The 13,807-nt window shown below is 59.9% G+C and overlaps 2 protein-coding genes across 2 annotated transcripts; one reads left to right on the forward strand and one right to left on the reverse strand.

Moving 5' to 3' along the window:
* Positions 1-226: 226 nt before the first annotated feature.
* On the forward strand, positions 227-2,743 carry Ticam1 (TIR domain containing adaptor molecule 1). Its single transcript, XM_090340595.1, has one exon. The coding sequence runs from the start codon at positions 316-318 to the stop codon at positions 2,545-2,547; it is 2,232 nt and encodes a 743-aa protein (XP_090196721.1). The 5' UTR covers positions 227-315; the 3' UTR covers positions 2,548-2,743.
* A 7,592-nt stretch (positions 2,744-10,335) lies between these two features.
* On the reverse strand, positions 10,336-13,249 carry Fem1a (fem-1 homolog A). The gene has a single exon (XM_090340607.1). The coding sequence runs from the start codon at positions 12,382-12,384 to the stop codon at positions 10,417-10,419; it is 1,968 nt and encodes a 655-aa protein (XP_090196733.1). The 5' UTR covers positions 12,385-13,249; the 3' UTR covers positions 10,336-10,416.
* Between the last annotated feature and the right edge of the window lie 558 nt (positions 13,250-13,807).

The following is a 13,807-nucleotide window of genomic DNA, read 5'->3' on the forward strand; positions in this document are numbered from 1 at the left end:
CGGGGCCCTTGCGGTCCTCCAGAGTGTGGCCTTGTGGCTCGGCCACAGAGCCCACAGAGCCCAGTGACCTAGGTTCAAATCTCAGCTCTGTCTCTCCTTGGTTGTGTGAACTTTGGGGAAGTGACCGTCTCTGTGTTTTGTGGGTACACCACCGTGGGTTGTCCAAGGCCAGGGAGACAGGCAGAGGCCCTGGGTGGTCAGCGCATCCCCTCCTGTCCCCGCAGGTGTGCTCATGTCCTGGAAGCGTGCAGAAGGTCGGGCGTGGACCATGCCGCCACCAGCTGAAGCTGCGGGCTGCGACTTCCTCCCTCGTCCATGGCCAGCCTGGGCCCATCCCTTGCCGGTGTCCTGCAGGTTCTGAAGGCTGCTGGCCCGGACAAGCTGATTGGCCTGAAGCACAAACTGAGCAGCACGCGCGGGCCAGGCTGCCCGGGTGCCGATGTCCTGCACGCCATGGTGCTGCTGGCGCTGGGCCCGGAGGCTGATGCAGCAGAGGACCACATGGCTCGGGCGTGGGTCGGCGTGGATGGCCCCCAGGCCACGGGAGAAACCCCGGATGTGTCGTGGGCCGTGGCTCGCCTGTATCACCTGCTGGCGGAGGAGAAGCTGTGCCCGGAGTCCGCTCGGGACACGGCCTACTGGAAGGCCCTCCAGGTCCTGGATTCCCACGGTGACCGCCGGCTGGATGAGCTGCGGAACGAGGCCCGGGCCCGCTGTGGGTGGCCTATGGTGGCTGACATGGGGGGCTTCCAGCCGCTGCAGTCCGATCGGGGCGACCTCTCCCCTCCCTCGCCTCCGCCCCCGGGGGGCCGCAGCCAGCCCTGGCCCATCAGTGCCCTGTCTGGCTGGAGCCACGCACGCTCCCTGCGGTCCAGCGGCAGCCCCGGCTCTGTGGGCCTGGAGCTAGAGATCAGCCAGTCCCCCACGCTGCCCTTCCTGGGCCCACAGCGGGGCACCCACGGGCCCAGCAAGCTGTGTGTGGAGGCCCGGGGCAGCCCGGAGCCCTGGCGTGGGCCCAGGGGCTGCCAGGAGCCAGAGGAGGTGAGCTGGCCCTCGTCCGTGGAGCCCCTGGACCCGGAGCAGCTGTACCCCAGCTCAGGACACCCCGGGGTGGCCCCGGCTTCCATCGCTGCAGACTTTGTGGTGCCTCCAGCTGGGGGCTCCCAGGTCTCACTGGAGACGACCCGGGTGTGCCCCAAACCCACATCACTCCCCTCGGCCAGCCTGGACCCCACGGACAGTCCTAGCGCTAGGGAAGATCCCATGCCATCCCAGGATCCTGGAGAGGCCACCGGGCCCAATGCCCGGCCCTGCCTGGCGGCTTCCTCCATCCTGCCCGCACCAGAGCCTACTCCTGCTGCACTGAGTTCTGGTCCCCAGGCCTCTTCTTCCTCCCCAGCCTCCCTTCCTGTATCCTCTTTCCCTCCAGCCTCCTTCCCTCCAGCCTCCTCCTCCTCAGCCTCCTTCCCTCCAGCCTCCTCCTCCCCAGCCTCCTCCTCAGCCTCCTTCCCTCCAGCCTCCTCCCCAGCCTCCTTCCCTCCAGCCTCCTCCTCCTCCTCCTCAGCCTCTTTCTCGGCCTCCTCTTCCTCTTGGGACTTCCACGCAGACCCAGCAGGACAGAAGTTCTATAACTTCGTGGTTTTGCACACCAGAGCGGATGAGCACGTGGCCCTTCGCGTCCGGGAACGCCTGGAGGCCCTCGGGGTGCCGGATGGAGCCACGTTTTGTGAGGATTTCCAGGTGCCGGGCCGAGGGGAGCTGCAGTGCCTGCAAGACGCCATCGACCACTCGGGCTTCCTCATTCTGCTGCTCACGGCCTCCTTCGACAGCCAGCTGGGGCTGCACCAGGTGAACCAGGCTCTCATGAGCAGCCTCACGCAGCTGGGCCGCCAGGACTGCGTCGTCCCCTTCTTGCCCCTCGAGGCCTCCGAGGCACAGCTGGGCTCCGATGCCACCAGCCTGCTGGCCGGCCTGGTGCCGCTGGAAGAGCGCTCTGCCATCTTTGCCAGGAAGGTGGCTAACACCTTTGCGCCACACCGGCTGCGGGCGCGCCGCGCACACTGGGCCCGGGAACAGCGGGCCCGCGCCCTGCGCCTGCAGCGCCACCAGTCCCACGGCCACACAGCCCAGGCCGGTCGCCCAGGGGTCTGGGGGGGCCCCCAGGCCCAGATCCACGCTCTCCAGGAGGCACTGGGGAGCAGCCTGCTGCTGGAGGCTCACACGCCTTGCCCCCCTCAAATGCCTTCTCAGGGCCAGCTGCCCCCCTTTCCTACTCAGCCAGGCCGTCCGCAGACACAGTCCTACCCATGGCCAGCGGGCACCCCATCACCGGCCTTCCTGCAGCCCCCTTCCTTTCCCCAGCCCCCCACTGGGCCTCCAGCCCCCACAGTCCCTCCTCAGACACCCGGACCACAGCCCCTCATTATCCACCACGCTCAGATGGTGCAGCTGGGGCTCAACAACCACATGTGGAACCAGAGGGGGGTCCCAGCACCCCAAGAAGACGCATCACCCCCAAAAGTGGACAGACCAAATGACCAGAGCTGATCAGGCTCTGCCTGGGAGCCTGGCTGCATTCCAGCCTGGGGCTTGGGGAACCTTGTGCATTCCACCTGCCTGGGCTTTGGGGGACCTGGTGCCCCCCCCAGCCACCCCCACTGGCAGAGGAAAATGCTGTCCAGAGGGCGGTGTTTTTACAGGAAGAGACTTGGACATCTTATTATAATAAATATTTATTGAGCAATTCTTCCACCCTTCTCAATCCCGGCTAGCAACCCCATGCTTTAAAGTCAGAAATCAGACATGAGTGTTATACTCTCATCTCCCTGCCCCACCCCTGCTGCAGGGGCTTCTGGGAAATGTAGTCTTTGGGGGACACCATTTGCATTTCAGTAAAGTTGACTGCTAAGGCCGGGGAAATGGGAAGAAAAAGACCCAGGGAGAGGTGGATAATTCCTACTACAGTTTTCTGTTTGGGCAGGGCAGTGGGCTGTCTCCTCCCATCAAGCCTGGGCTCAAATACCACTGTCAGGTGTCAAGTCTCAGTTCTCTGAACCCCTGCTTCTTCTTTTTTTTTTTTTTGGTAATAGGGCTTGAACTCTGGGCCTGGGCACTGTCCCTGAGCTCTTAAGTTCAAGGCTACCACTGTACTCTTTGAGCCACAGCACCACTTCCCAGTTTTCTGGTGGTTAATTCAAAATTAAGGGTCTCATGGACTTTAGTGCCCGGGCTGGCTTTGAACTGAGATCCTCAGATCTCAGCCTCCTGCATTTTTAGGATTACAGGCATGAGCCATCATACCCAGCATTTGATTTAAATTTTATTGTAAAAGTGATGTACAGAGTGGTTGTATAGTCTCATAATTCAGGTAATGAATAAATTTCTTTCTTTTTTCTTCTGGCTAGTCTTGGGCCTTCAACTCAGGACCTGAGCACTGTCCTTGGGCTTTTTCCTCAAGGCTAGGGCTTTGCCACTTGAGCCTCAGCACCACTTCTGAGTTTTCTGTATATGTGGTACCAAGGAATTGAACCTGGATCTTCATGAATGCTTGGCAAGCACTCTACCACTAGGCCAAACTCCCGGCCCCCATTTCTTTTTGAACAGTGTCACCCTCCCCATTTTCTCCTACTTTCTCCTCTTCCCCCGTGAGACTCTGCTTTCTTACCTGAAAATCAGTTTACTTCTTGTTTACCTAACCTATATATCTCTCTGTCTATCTATCTATATTTATTTATTTTTTGGCTAGTCCTGGGGCTTGAACTCAGAGCCTGGACACCATCCCCGGGACTTCTTTTGCTCAAGGCTAGCACTCCACCACTCTCCCGGCTCCATGGCTCAAGTGGTAAAGCGGTAATCTTGAAAAGTCTCAGGGACAGTGCTCAGGCCCTGAGTTCAAGCCCCAGGACTGGCCCCTTAGACTTGCTCAAGGCTAGCGCTCTACCACTTGAGCCACAGCACCACTTCCAGCTCTTTCTGTGTATGTGGTACTGAGGAATCGAACCCAGAGCTTTGTGTATGTTAGTCCAGCACTCTACCACAAGGCCATGCTCCCGGCCCCATGTATATAAATTTTTCTGTGATCAAGTTCCTCCCCTAAGAATATCCTTTGGTCTCGTTGTGTGTGAATGCCTAGCGCCCTGTATAATTTCTCATGTCTTTCCGATCTAGCTTCCCCATACAAGAGAAAACAATGGCTATTTGTTTCTTGTTGCATGGCTTACCTCACTTAACATGGATTTGTTCATGCATTTCCCTCTGAGTGATATAATTCTATTCTAATGGCTGTGTAAAATTTCATGGTGTATAAATGTAATGAGCATAAAGATGTGAAGGTAGAACAGGGAGGAGTGATGTGAAAATACTAACTTAATGAAAATAGTAACGAATCTGACGTGAAAATACTAACATAATGAATACGATTAGAATGAAAACAATGGGATGAAACATTTGAAGAAGTATATCACCAGGGAAACATACCTAAGGGCGTGTGACCATAAGAGATAAAACCACTGGAACAGGGTGTGTGGTAGTAACCATGGAAACAGCTAACACCCAGAGATAGAGTAATCGTAAACGGCTAAGAGTCCAGATACCTGGCCACAGGAGATAGAGTAAGACACCAGTGCACCTCTGAGCCACAACACCTGTGGTTTTCTGGTGGTTCATTGGAGATAAAGAGTCTCAAAGACTTTTTTTTTTTTTGGCCAGTCCTGGGGCTTGAACTCAGAGCCTGAGCACTGTCCTTGGGTCTTCCTCAAGGCCAGTGTTCTACCACTTAAGCCACAGCACCGCTTCCAGGTTTTTCTATGTATGTGGTACCGAGGAATCAAACCTGGGTCTTCATGCATGCTAGGCAAGCACTTTACCAGTAGGCCAAACTCCCAGCCCTTTCAAAGACTTTTTTTTTGCCTGGGCTGGCTTTGAACCTCGATCCTCAGATCTCAGCCTCCTGAGTAGCTGGGATGACAGGCGTGAGCCACTGCGCCTGGCTTGTAGCTGTTATGATGAAGGTGATGTACAGAGGGCCCACACGTACACGAGCCAGGCAGAGAGTACATTTCTTTTTGGATATGGCCACCCCATCCCTGGATCTAATGCATCAAATCCACCCCTGCTCCCCAGAGACCTTCAGGACAGCTTTAATGAGGTGTGGGGGGAGGTCTGTCCTACAGATGAGGAAACAGAGGCTGCAGGCATTGAATTCTGGCTCCTGCAGTCACTCAGGGAGGGGAGATAAAGAAAGCCAAGGTAATGGGGAGATAGGCCAGCTGGGAAGGGGAACCCGCCATGATGTGGCCTCTGGGCCAGGTCAGCAGCCGGACCTTTAGGTCGGTGCCCACGCTCCACGGCCACAGGAGGCCCCAGGCCCCAGTGAGTCACCCAAGGTTTGCATCACTTGCTATTTCAGTCCTGCAGCCTCACTGTGCCTCACCTTTTCCCCTTCCTCAGCCCCAGAAGTGAAACCTGGAGCGCCCGCCCTCAGAGCTGACTTGGGGAGGGGCCAGGCCCACTGTGGCTGACCTTTGTGCAGAGAGGGGCCCTGAGCTGGCCCTGGGCTCCCTCCACCAGCATGGATCGAGCACCTGCTGGGTGCCACACTTACCCCGGGCCTGGAGGGAAAAGAGCCAGGATGGGTGTCCTGTTCTTGGGGCCAGCGGGGAAAGAACAAGGCCCAGGTGTGGGGTGTGTGCCTGTAATCTCAGCACTGACAGATGGTCAGGGCAGCAGTGCGAGTCCCAGACCAGCCTGGTCTGTATGTGAGGCCCGTGTCACAAATTCAAGAGGAAAGGGTTGGGTGGGGAAATGACCCATGAAACGAGGAAGCCCGTGAAGAGATTTCCACTCAAACAAAGTAGGGACTAAGCAGGGAACGGCCCAAGAGGGAGAATTCTGGGAGAGGCCAGAGGGCTGGTAGTGCTCAGTCTAGACCTAGAGGAAGAAGATCTGGTCCTGGTGAAAAGTGCAGCTGCAGCCAATATTAGTGAGACCCCGGCTACGGCTGTACTGTAACTGCTGTTGCCCAACAAAAGAAGTTAAAAAGCAGCCCCGCAGGATGTTTGTGGATGAGGCTGATAAGGTTGTAAATCCAGATGAAAGGCACGTCCGCCCTCTTCTAGCTAAGTGAGAAATTCCACTACTGCCCAAAGTAAACTCCTAGCCTTATTTGAAGTTAACCGACCCCTACCCTGTAATTACGCTTCTGCTTCTGTAACCGTGCTTCTGCTACCCATAAATACCCCTCTTCCCCAGGCCTCGGCGCGCAAAGTCTCCTAGGAGGCTTTGTCGGCCCGGGCGCTCGTGTTCCTGAATAAACCTCTTGCTTTTTGCATCCGACTGCGTGACTCGCTGTTCCTTGGGAAGGGGGCTCCGTCTGAAAGACGTCCCGCTGAGTCGGGGGTCTTACATTGGGAAAAGCCAGCACACATGCCAAGGCCCTGGGGCAGGATGGAGCCCAGCATGTTGGTGGAGCCATGAGAAAGGGCAGAGAGGGGGTGGGGCGAGTCCTGCAGGGCCCTTGGAGCTGCAGGGAGGAAGGGGGCGTCTCAGAGGGCAGTGGACAGAGGGAGGGACAGGCTCTGCTCATAGGCGTCCTCTGGTGGTCATGGCTGGGAGGACAGCGTGAAGGCCAGGCAGAGGCAGGGCCTGACCACCTGGGGCCAGCGCTGGGCAGCTGGGAGTGGGGGGAGCATCAGACGGAGTGCCCATGCCACCTCATCCTTGTGGAGCAGGTCATGTCTGTGCCCCCAACATCCACAAGGAGCCCAGCTGATCCTCAGTCTGCCCCCTCCCCCCCACCCATCCAGGCTTGGAGCCCTGCCAGGCATTGCCAGGGTCATCCTGACCCAGAAGCCCGAAGCCAGCAGGGCCTGGCCTTGCTCAGCAGATAGGAACTGGGGACTCAGAAGGAAGGCTGGAGGGGCTATGGCTGCACAGGCTAAGGTGCCTCCAGCAGGGAACTCAAAGACCCTCGGGACCCCTCCTTCCTGGAGGCTTCATACCCAGGCCTGCCCCAGGGCATAATGACCCCACATGATCAGACACACCTGTTCTCACCCGACACCAACTTCCTCTTCCCACAACATGCCTCCACAGCCTCCACGCTCCCTGTAACCCCAGGGCCTTTGTGTGACCCACTGTCTGGATTGTTCCTGGCTCTTGCCACATTCTCTAGGACCCTGCATTCGCTGAGGGTTCCCCTGAACATCCGTTTCAATCCCAACAGCCATGGTTTTGGCTGGGCCCAAGGGGCTGCGATGAGCCAGCATGACCACCAGGGGGCAGCAGCTCCAGGCTTTGCCCTGCTCCCTGCCTGTGACTCCGGCCCCGGTCAGTGACCGGATGACAGGCCTGGAACTCTCCCCAAAGAGGGATCACCATGGTGGCCTTCCCTGCTCTGCAGGCAGGGAAACAGGCACAGTGGGTCAGTGCCAACTGCCCAACATCACCTGCCCAGACTGAAGACTCAAATGACACGAGAGAGCAGAACTCAACCCCTGGGAGTGGTTCAGAAAACTGGAGCCCAGACAGAGCTGACAACCCCCCCACCCCCCACCTTGAGCACAGGCCTGGCCAGGCAGTGTCCCTCACAACCCCGGGCTCGAGTGACTCACAGATGCCACTCGAGTGACCCAGTGCTGGGTGGGGTGCTTTATTTTTAACCTGACCTGTAGCCAGGCCTTTTTATAGCCTAGGGAGGTGACTTGCAGAGGGAACTTACGTGTTTTCTGGGATTCTCAGGCTGGGGGGTGCACAGGGAGCTCCCACTGCCTGTCCCTGTCCCTCTGGGGGCCTCAATATCTCCAACAGGGCCGGGGTGCACTCTGGGGTCTGTCAGCAGCCTTTCCTCTCCCAGCTCTGGGGAGACTGAGGCAGGAGGATCAGGAGTTCTAGGCCAGCCTGGGCCACACAGAGAAGGAAAGTTTTCTGGCATGTGAAAACTCCAAGTGTTCTTTTAAACTTCTGTGATCTTGGGGGCTCACCATGGGAGGGGGGAATCTGTGGAAGTTAGGGTGGACGCTAGACATGGCTGGCCCTGGTGGGCAGGTATCTGGAGAGCTGAGGTGGGCAGCCGCTGGCACGGAGGCCTAGTGCCCAGGTCTCCAGCTTGCTGCTGCAGATGGTGACAGATGCTTGTTCTTGGCTCACTCGGGCACTGCTCTGCCCGCCTGCCTAGCTATCTTCAGCCAGGGGCAGCCCCCCACCCCCCACCCCACTGCTGTAATGTGCTGGAAGGCCCTGCTCTTGGTTCCTGTGGGCAAACAGCCTTCATTCCCTCATCTTATTTCCCTGTCTCTCTTTGGGCTTAGGGAGTTTAGGGTGCAGCTCATGCCCAAGATAGGGGTGCTGAGGACTCAGCTGAAAGGCAAAGGGCAAGCAGGACTTCCATTGCGGCCAGCCTGGACACCAGGGCCGGAAGCAGGAGACTGCGGCTCCTTCCCTAAGTGGGGGTGAGCTGCCTGCCTCCTGATATCCCCCCCCCCCCCCGCAAACAAAGCCCTGACTCAATCCTGAACACCGCCCCCCCCCGGAGGACGGGGCCCCCGGGTGCTGCAGTGTAAAAGGCTCAGTCCCCCTGGCTGTGTGGACTTGGGTGGCCACTGGTCATCCGATTCTGATTTCTTCACCAATCAACTGTACCAGTAACCACCGCAGCCCGCATTCTGATTGGTGGAGTTTGAGCTCAGGCCCCATCCACACTGACAGACCCTGAGCTACACCTGAAGCCCAATCCTACAGCTGAGCCAGGCCTGGTGGGGCAGTTTGCTAGACCCTGACGGGTCCAGGTGAGGTTCATGTGTGCTCTCCGCATGGGAGAAGTAAAGGATATCTTTTGATTCTCTGCCCCGTCATAATAGTGGGGACACCCCACCAAGAACTAGGCCTGAGTGGGGCCAAGCTGCCTGCACGTTTCCTGGATCAACCTTCGCCTGCCTGGGTTGTCTGATGGCCTTTTTAGAAGGAATGGGCTTAACCTTTTCTTTTCTTTGTGCTTGAGCAACACAGGCTGTAATTCAGAGCCTGGGCACTGTCCTTTAATCTTCATTGCTCAAGGCTGGCAGCCTACCACTTGAGCCACAGCTCTACTTCTGATTTTTTGGTGGTTATATGGACTTTTTTTTACCTAGTGTGGCTTCAAATCTTGATCCTCAGATCTCAGTTTCCTGAGTGACTGGGTGAGCTACTGGTGTCTGCTTGGGTTTTTTTTTAAGTACTTGGTCTAGATCTCCTGGCTTTGTTCGGGGTCAGTGTCCTGGCAGAGCACCAGGGAAGGAGGCTGTGGGGGAAGGCTGAGCACTGTGGCAGCATAGGGGGTGGGGGACAGGGGGGTGCTGTGCCACCCACATTCAGGTTTCTCTGTGGAGCTCAAGCAGTGCAGTGTGATGGCCCTGGGTTCGAGTCTCTGCTGTGTTTCCATGCTGCTTGTCCTCGGCCAGCGTGCTGATTATCTTTCAACAGCCTCCTCCTTTGCCCAGCTGAAGTGGCTGGCACGTGGCACAGATGCATACAGTCAGCGCTCAATAGATGCTCACTGGCGGGGTGGCCTCACAGGGCTGCCCTGAGATGGTGCTTGACTGAAATCCATCCTGTCCGCCCTGGAACCCAGCTGAGGCTCCAAGTCCGGTCTCATCTGTCCTCCCTGGGCTGAAGGGGAACTTGGAAAGTGGGGTGCTCTAGGGGGTGGGGGAAGGAAGTGGACTCCACCAGGGTCCCCCCTCATCCCCACCACCGCATAAGGACACACCAGGCAGCTCTGTTCAGGCACCCACATTTTAATGCGAACCAGAGCCCAGACAGCCACCTATGGGGTCAACTCGGCCCTGTGGGCTGAGTGTGGAAGGGTCTGGAGGGCCTGCTGCCTCCTCATGAGCTAAGCCCACTCCATGTTGTGCATAAATAATTAATAATAACAATAAATAGAAGAGTCTGAACACACACAAAGGCACTGGGTGCCGGAGGGCGGATGGAGGCCCAGTGTGCCTGAGCCTGGGCTCCCTAAACACGCTGGGGCTGGCTTTGGGGACTGCCAGGCAGCTCTCCTGTCACCCCACGGGGGCCTTGGCATTCTGGGCACTGGGCACTGGGCACCACCAGAAATGCTCACTCCATCAAACAAACAAACAAAGAACATCAACAAAACGGCAGGGCCTTTGTGTAACTGGCCGCCTACCGGCTCACTACAGAAACGGCAAACCCACGCACACTAAGCGGCGGCGGCCCAGCACTGTGACCATGATGGGAAGGGATGACATGGGGGGGTCACTTTCTCACTTCTAGCAGGCGCCCGGGACGGGGGACTTTTGGACAGTGGCTTTGGCCTTGCGTGGGGTCCCCACCAGCACCTTCTCTCCGGCAGGAGCCCGGGGCAGGCGTGTGGCCGCGGAGGGAGGGGACGCTGTGCAGTCCCCACGTCCCCGCTCAGTGCAGCTCGATGAAGGCCTCCAGGTCCTCGGGGATGATGCCTTTGTAGGGGATCTTGTTCCGGTGCAGGGCGCGGGCGGCCAGGCACTGCAGCGACACGTGGTTGAAGGGCTGCAGGGCGCCCGTGGCCAGCATCTCTCCGGCCAGCAGCTCGAGCGGGGTCTTCCTGAAGGCGTTGGTGGTGTCTAGGTGGGCGCCGGCCTCCACCAGCGCGCTGATGATGGCGGGGCAGTTGTTCTGCGCGGCGATGTGCAGCGGGGTGTTGTTGTCGAAGTCGCGGCTGTCGGGGTCGGCGCCGCAGTCCAGCAGCACCCGGACCACGGGGAGGGACGGGAAGAGGCCCACGCGGTAGCGCCCCACGTGGGTGGTGTCCTTGTCCACAGCCATGTGCAGCGGGGTGAAGCCATTCTTGCCGCGCGGTGCACACTTGAGCAGGCGGTAGACCGTCTGGTGCTTGAGGTGCTCCTGACTCGGGGTGCACGTCACCTTCTCCAGCAGGTACAGCAGGTGCAGGATGATGGCCAGCGCCTTGGTGAACTGGCCGGAGTCGCCGGGCTCCCTGGTTAGCTGCAGGGCGCGCTCCACCTCTCGCACGCCCTTGCTCAGCACGCCCATGAGATCGGAGAAGCCCACGTGCGGGCCGGGGCCGCCCTTGGCCGATCGCTCCTGCAGCACGTAGGAGAAGAGCTCGGCGAACGACAGGAAGCTGCTGGCCGTCATGGGGCTCAGGGGCTCCAGGTGGCTCTGCTGCATGTCCAGCGCGTACTTCCACAGGCCGATGCAGCGCTGGAAGTTGCCGGAGTCGGCGTAGACGGCGCCGCGGTAGCGGATGTAGTAGGAGGTGTCGGGGTGCGAGGGGCCCAGGATGCGCTCGCGGACCAGCAGCGCCTGCATGCGCATCTCGTCGGGGTCGGTGATGAGCGCCTCCAGCTCCTGCACCGTGCTCACCTCGCGGGCGTAGCCGTAGGCCAGCACCAGCTGCGGGGGCTGCGGCTTGGGCAGGTACTGGCCGCCCTGGTGCCGCAGCTCCATCGCCCGGCGCCAGTGCTTCAGGGCGCCCAGCAGATCGCGCTTCTTGTCCACGTACGTGGCGCCCAGCAGCTCCAAGGCCTCCACGGCGGCCTCGCGGCTGGTGGGGCAGCAGCTCTCCACCACGGGGGCGTCGGGGTCGCCGTCTGCCATCGCCGCCGCCGCCGCTCCTTCCTCGTCCTCGTCCCCCGAGCCCCCGCCGGGTCCCCGCTCCAGGCCCGGCTGCGGCTGGATAAGGAACTCCACGATGTTGGTGTGGCCCGTGACGCTGGCGGCCAGCAGCGGGGTCATGCCGTAGCCGTCCCGCTCCATGCGCGCGCGGCGGCCGAGCAGCAGCTGCAGGATCTCCAGGCTGCCGGACTCGGCGCAGTCGTGCAGCGCCGTGTTGCCCTTGGCGCTGCGCCGGTTCACCTGCGCGCCCTGCTCCAGCAGGTAGCGTGCGATCTCGCGGTGGCCCTTGTAGCAGGAGATCATGAGGCAGGTGTGGCCGTGCCGGTTGGCCACCTCCAGGTCGGCCTGGTGCTCGCCCACCAGGTAGCGCACCACGTCCAGGTGGCCGTCGAAGCAGGCGGCGCGCAGCGGCGTGGAGTTGGTGCGCGTGGTGCGGTTCACCGACGCCCCGCGCCGCAGCAGGCTGCGCACCACCGGCAGGTGCCCGGCCGCCGACGCGGCCCACAGCGGCGGCGCGCCCTCGATCGTCTCGCCGTCAAAGTGCACCGAGCCGCCGGCCTCCACGTCCGCGCCGCACCGGTCCACCAGGAACTCCACCACGTCCAGGTGGCCGCGGCGCGCGGCGATGAGCAGCGGCGTGCCCCCGCCCGCCAGCGCGCCCGTCAACTCCTCCAGCTCCTCGCGGCCCCGGCCGCCCAGCAGCTTCTGCAGCAGCTGTAGCTTGCCGTCGCGGGCGGCATTGTACACGGCGGTGTGCAGGTCCATGGTCCGGGGAGGAGCGGGACGGGGGGGGAGGGGGCGGGACGGGGGGGAGGGGGCCAGACGGGAGGCTAGAGCCCTGGCGGCCCGGCGACAACCTTCACCGTCCCCCCCGCTGCCATCTTAAGGGCTGCGCGGGGCGGAACAAGATGGTCGGCGCGGCCGGCTGGTGGTGGGGCACGACGGGAAATGGAGTCTTCGGCGTTCGCTCGCTCCGTAAGGCGCGGGGAGAAGAGCCGGCGACTCTGACTACATTTCCCATAAGGGAGAAGGACGGCCGCTGTAAACGGTGGGCGAGGTGCTTGATGGGAATCGTCGTTCCAATCGCTGGAACTAGGCCGTTTGGGAACTACCATTCCCGTCGGGCAATGCAAACGGAGAGTCAGATGCCTGATGGGAATCGTTGTTTCAGTTGCCACTGATCAACACCGTCTGGCGCCCTGGGCGGGTGGGACTGGGCATGACGGGAAATGGAGTCCTTGGCGTTAACGCAGTTCGTAAGGAAAAACGGGGCAGTGGAGGATCGGCACTACATTTCCCATAAGGCCGAGGACCAATCAGGGGTCAAGGGCAGCAGTTACGAGCCTGAAAACTACAATTCCCATTAGGCCACGCTGCAGGCTATTGGCCAACCGAGGGCAAGTTTGGTGGCGACTTCCGGTTGCTGTCACCGTTCGTAAACAAACCGGAAGACTACACACACACACTTCCCAGACGGTATGGGAAGGGACTCGGAATCCGGCAAGACAGAGAGTCTGATTCGGGCATCTGATTCCGCGGTAGGGCTCCCGCGGAAGAAGCAGAGAAGCAGGGCGAGGACCACCAAGCGGGGACTGGCGGGACGGGTGACGGGAGCGGTCAGTCCTCCTCGCTCGTCCACTCCTCGCATTTACTGGTCTATGAACATTTGTGATGTCATAGGGACACAGATCCTAGAGCCAAACTGGCCCGAGTCGGATGAGTTCTGACTCGAATGGGAAAGTCCCGTTAGGTCTTTCTTGGAAGCACCCTTAGCTGGATATCCTAAGCCGTGGTATTGATTGACAGTTGACCGCTCCTTCCTTTGATTGACAGCGCGCAACCCCGCCTCTTATGGCCGATAACTTGCGGCAGGGAGCTGTCAATCTACCAGCCCCTTCCGCTCCACTCTGCGGATCTCCACGTCGGCTCTAGGCATCTCTACGAATACAGGGGTTACCCCCTGCTTCCCGAGGCCTTGCTCCGGTCACAGGTGTCAAGTCAGACCCAGGAAACGTTCTCTCCCAGCCTGATGAACCCAACCAGACCCTAGATGCCCCCGTCTGCATCTTAGGTACGCCTGCCCTGTGCCTCAGCTTGACTTCTACAGGAGGCTTGTGATTGGTGGAACTGGAAGCCACTCAAAGCCAGGGGGCGGGCCTAGTGGTAGAGTATTTGACCAGCAGGCACC

This window comes from Megascapheus bottae, chromosome 1, assembly GCF_031878675.1.
Source record: "Megascapheus bottae isolate mThoBot1 chromosome 1, mThoBot2.hap1, whole genome shotgun sequence".
In the NCBI taxonomy this organism is placed as follows: Eukaryota; Metazoa; Chordata; class Mammalia; order Rodentia; family Geomyidae; genus Megascapheus; species Megascapheus bottae.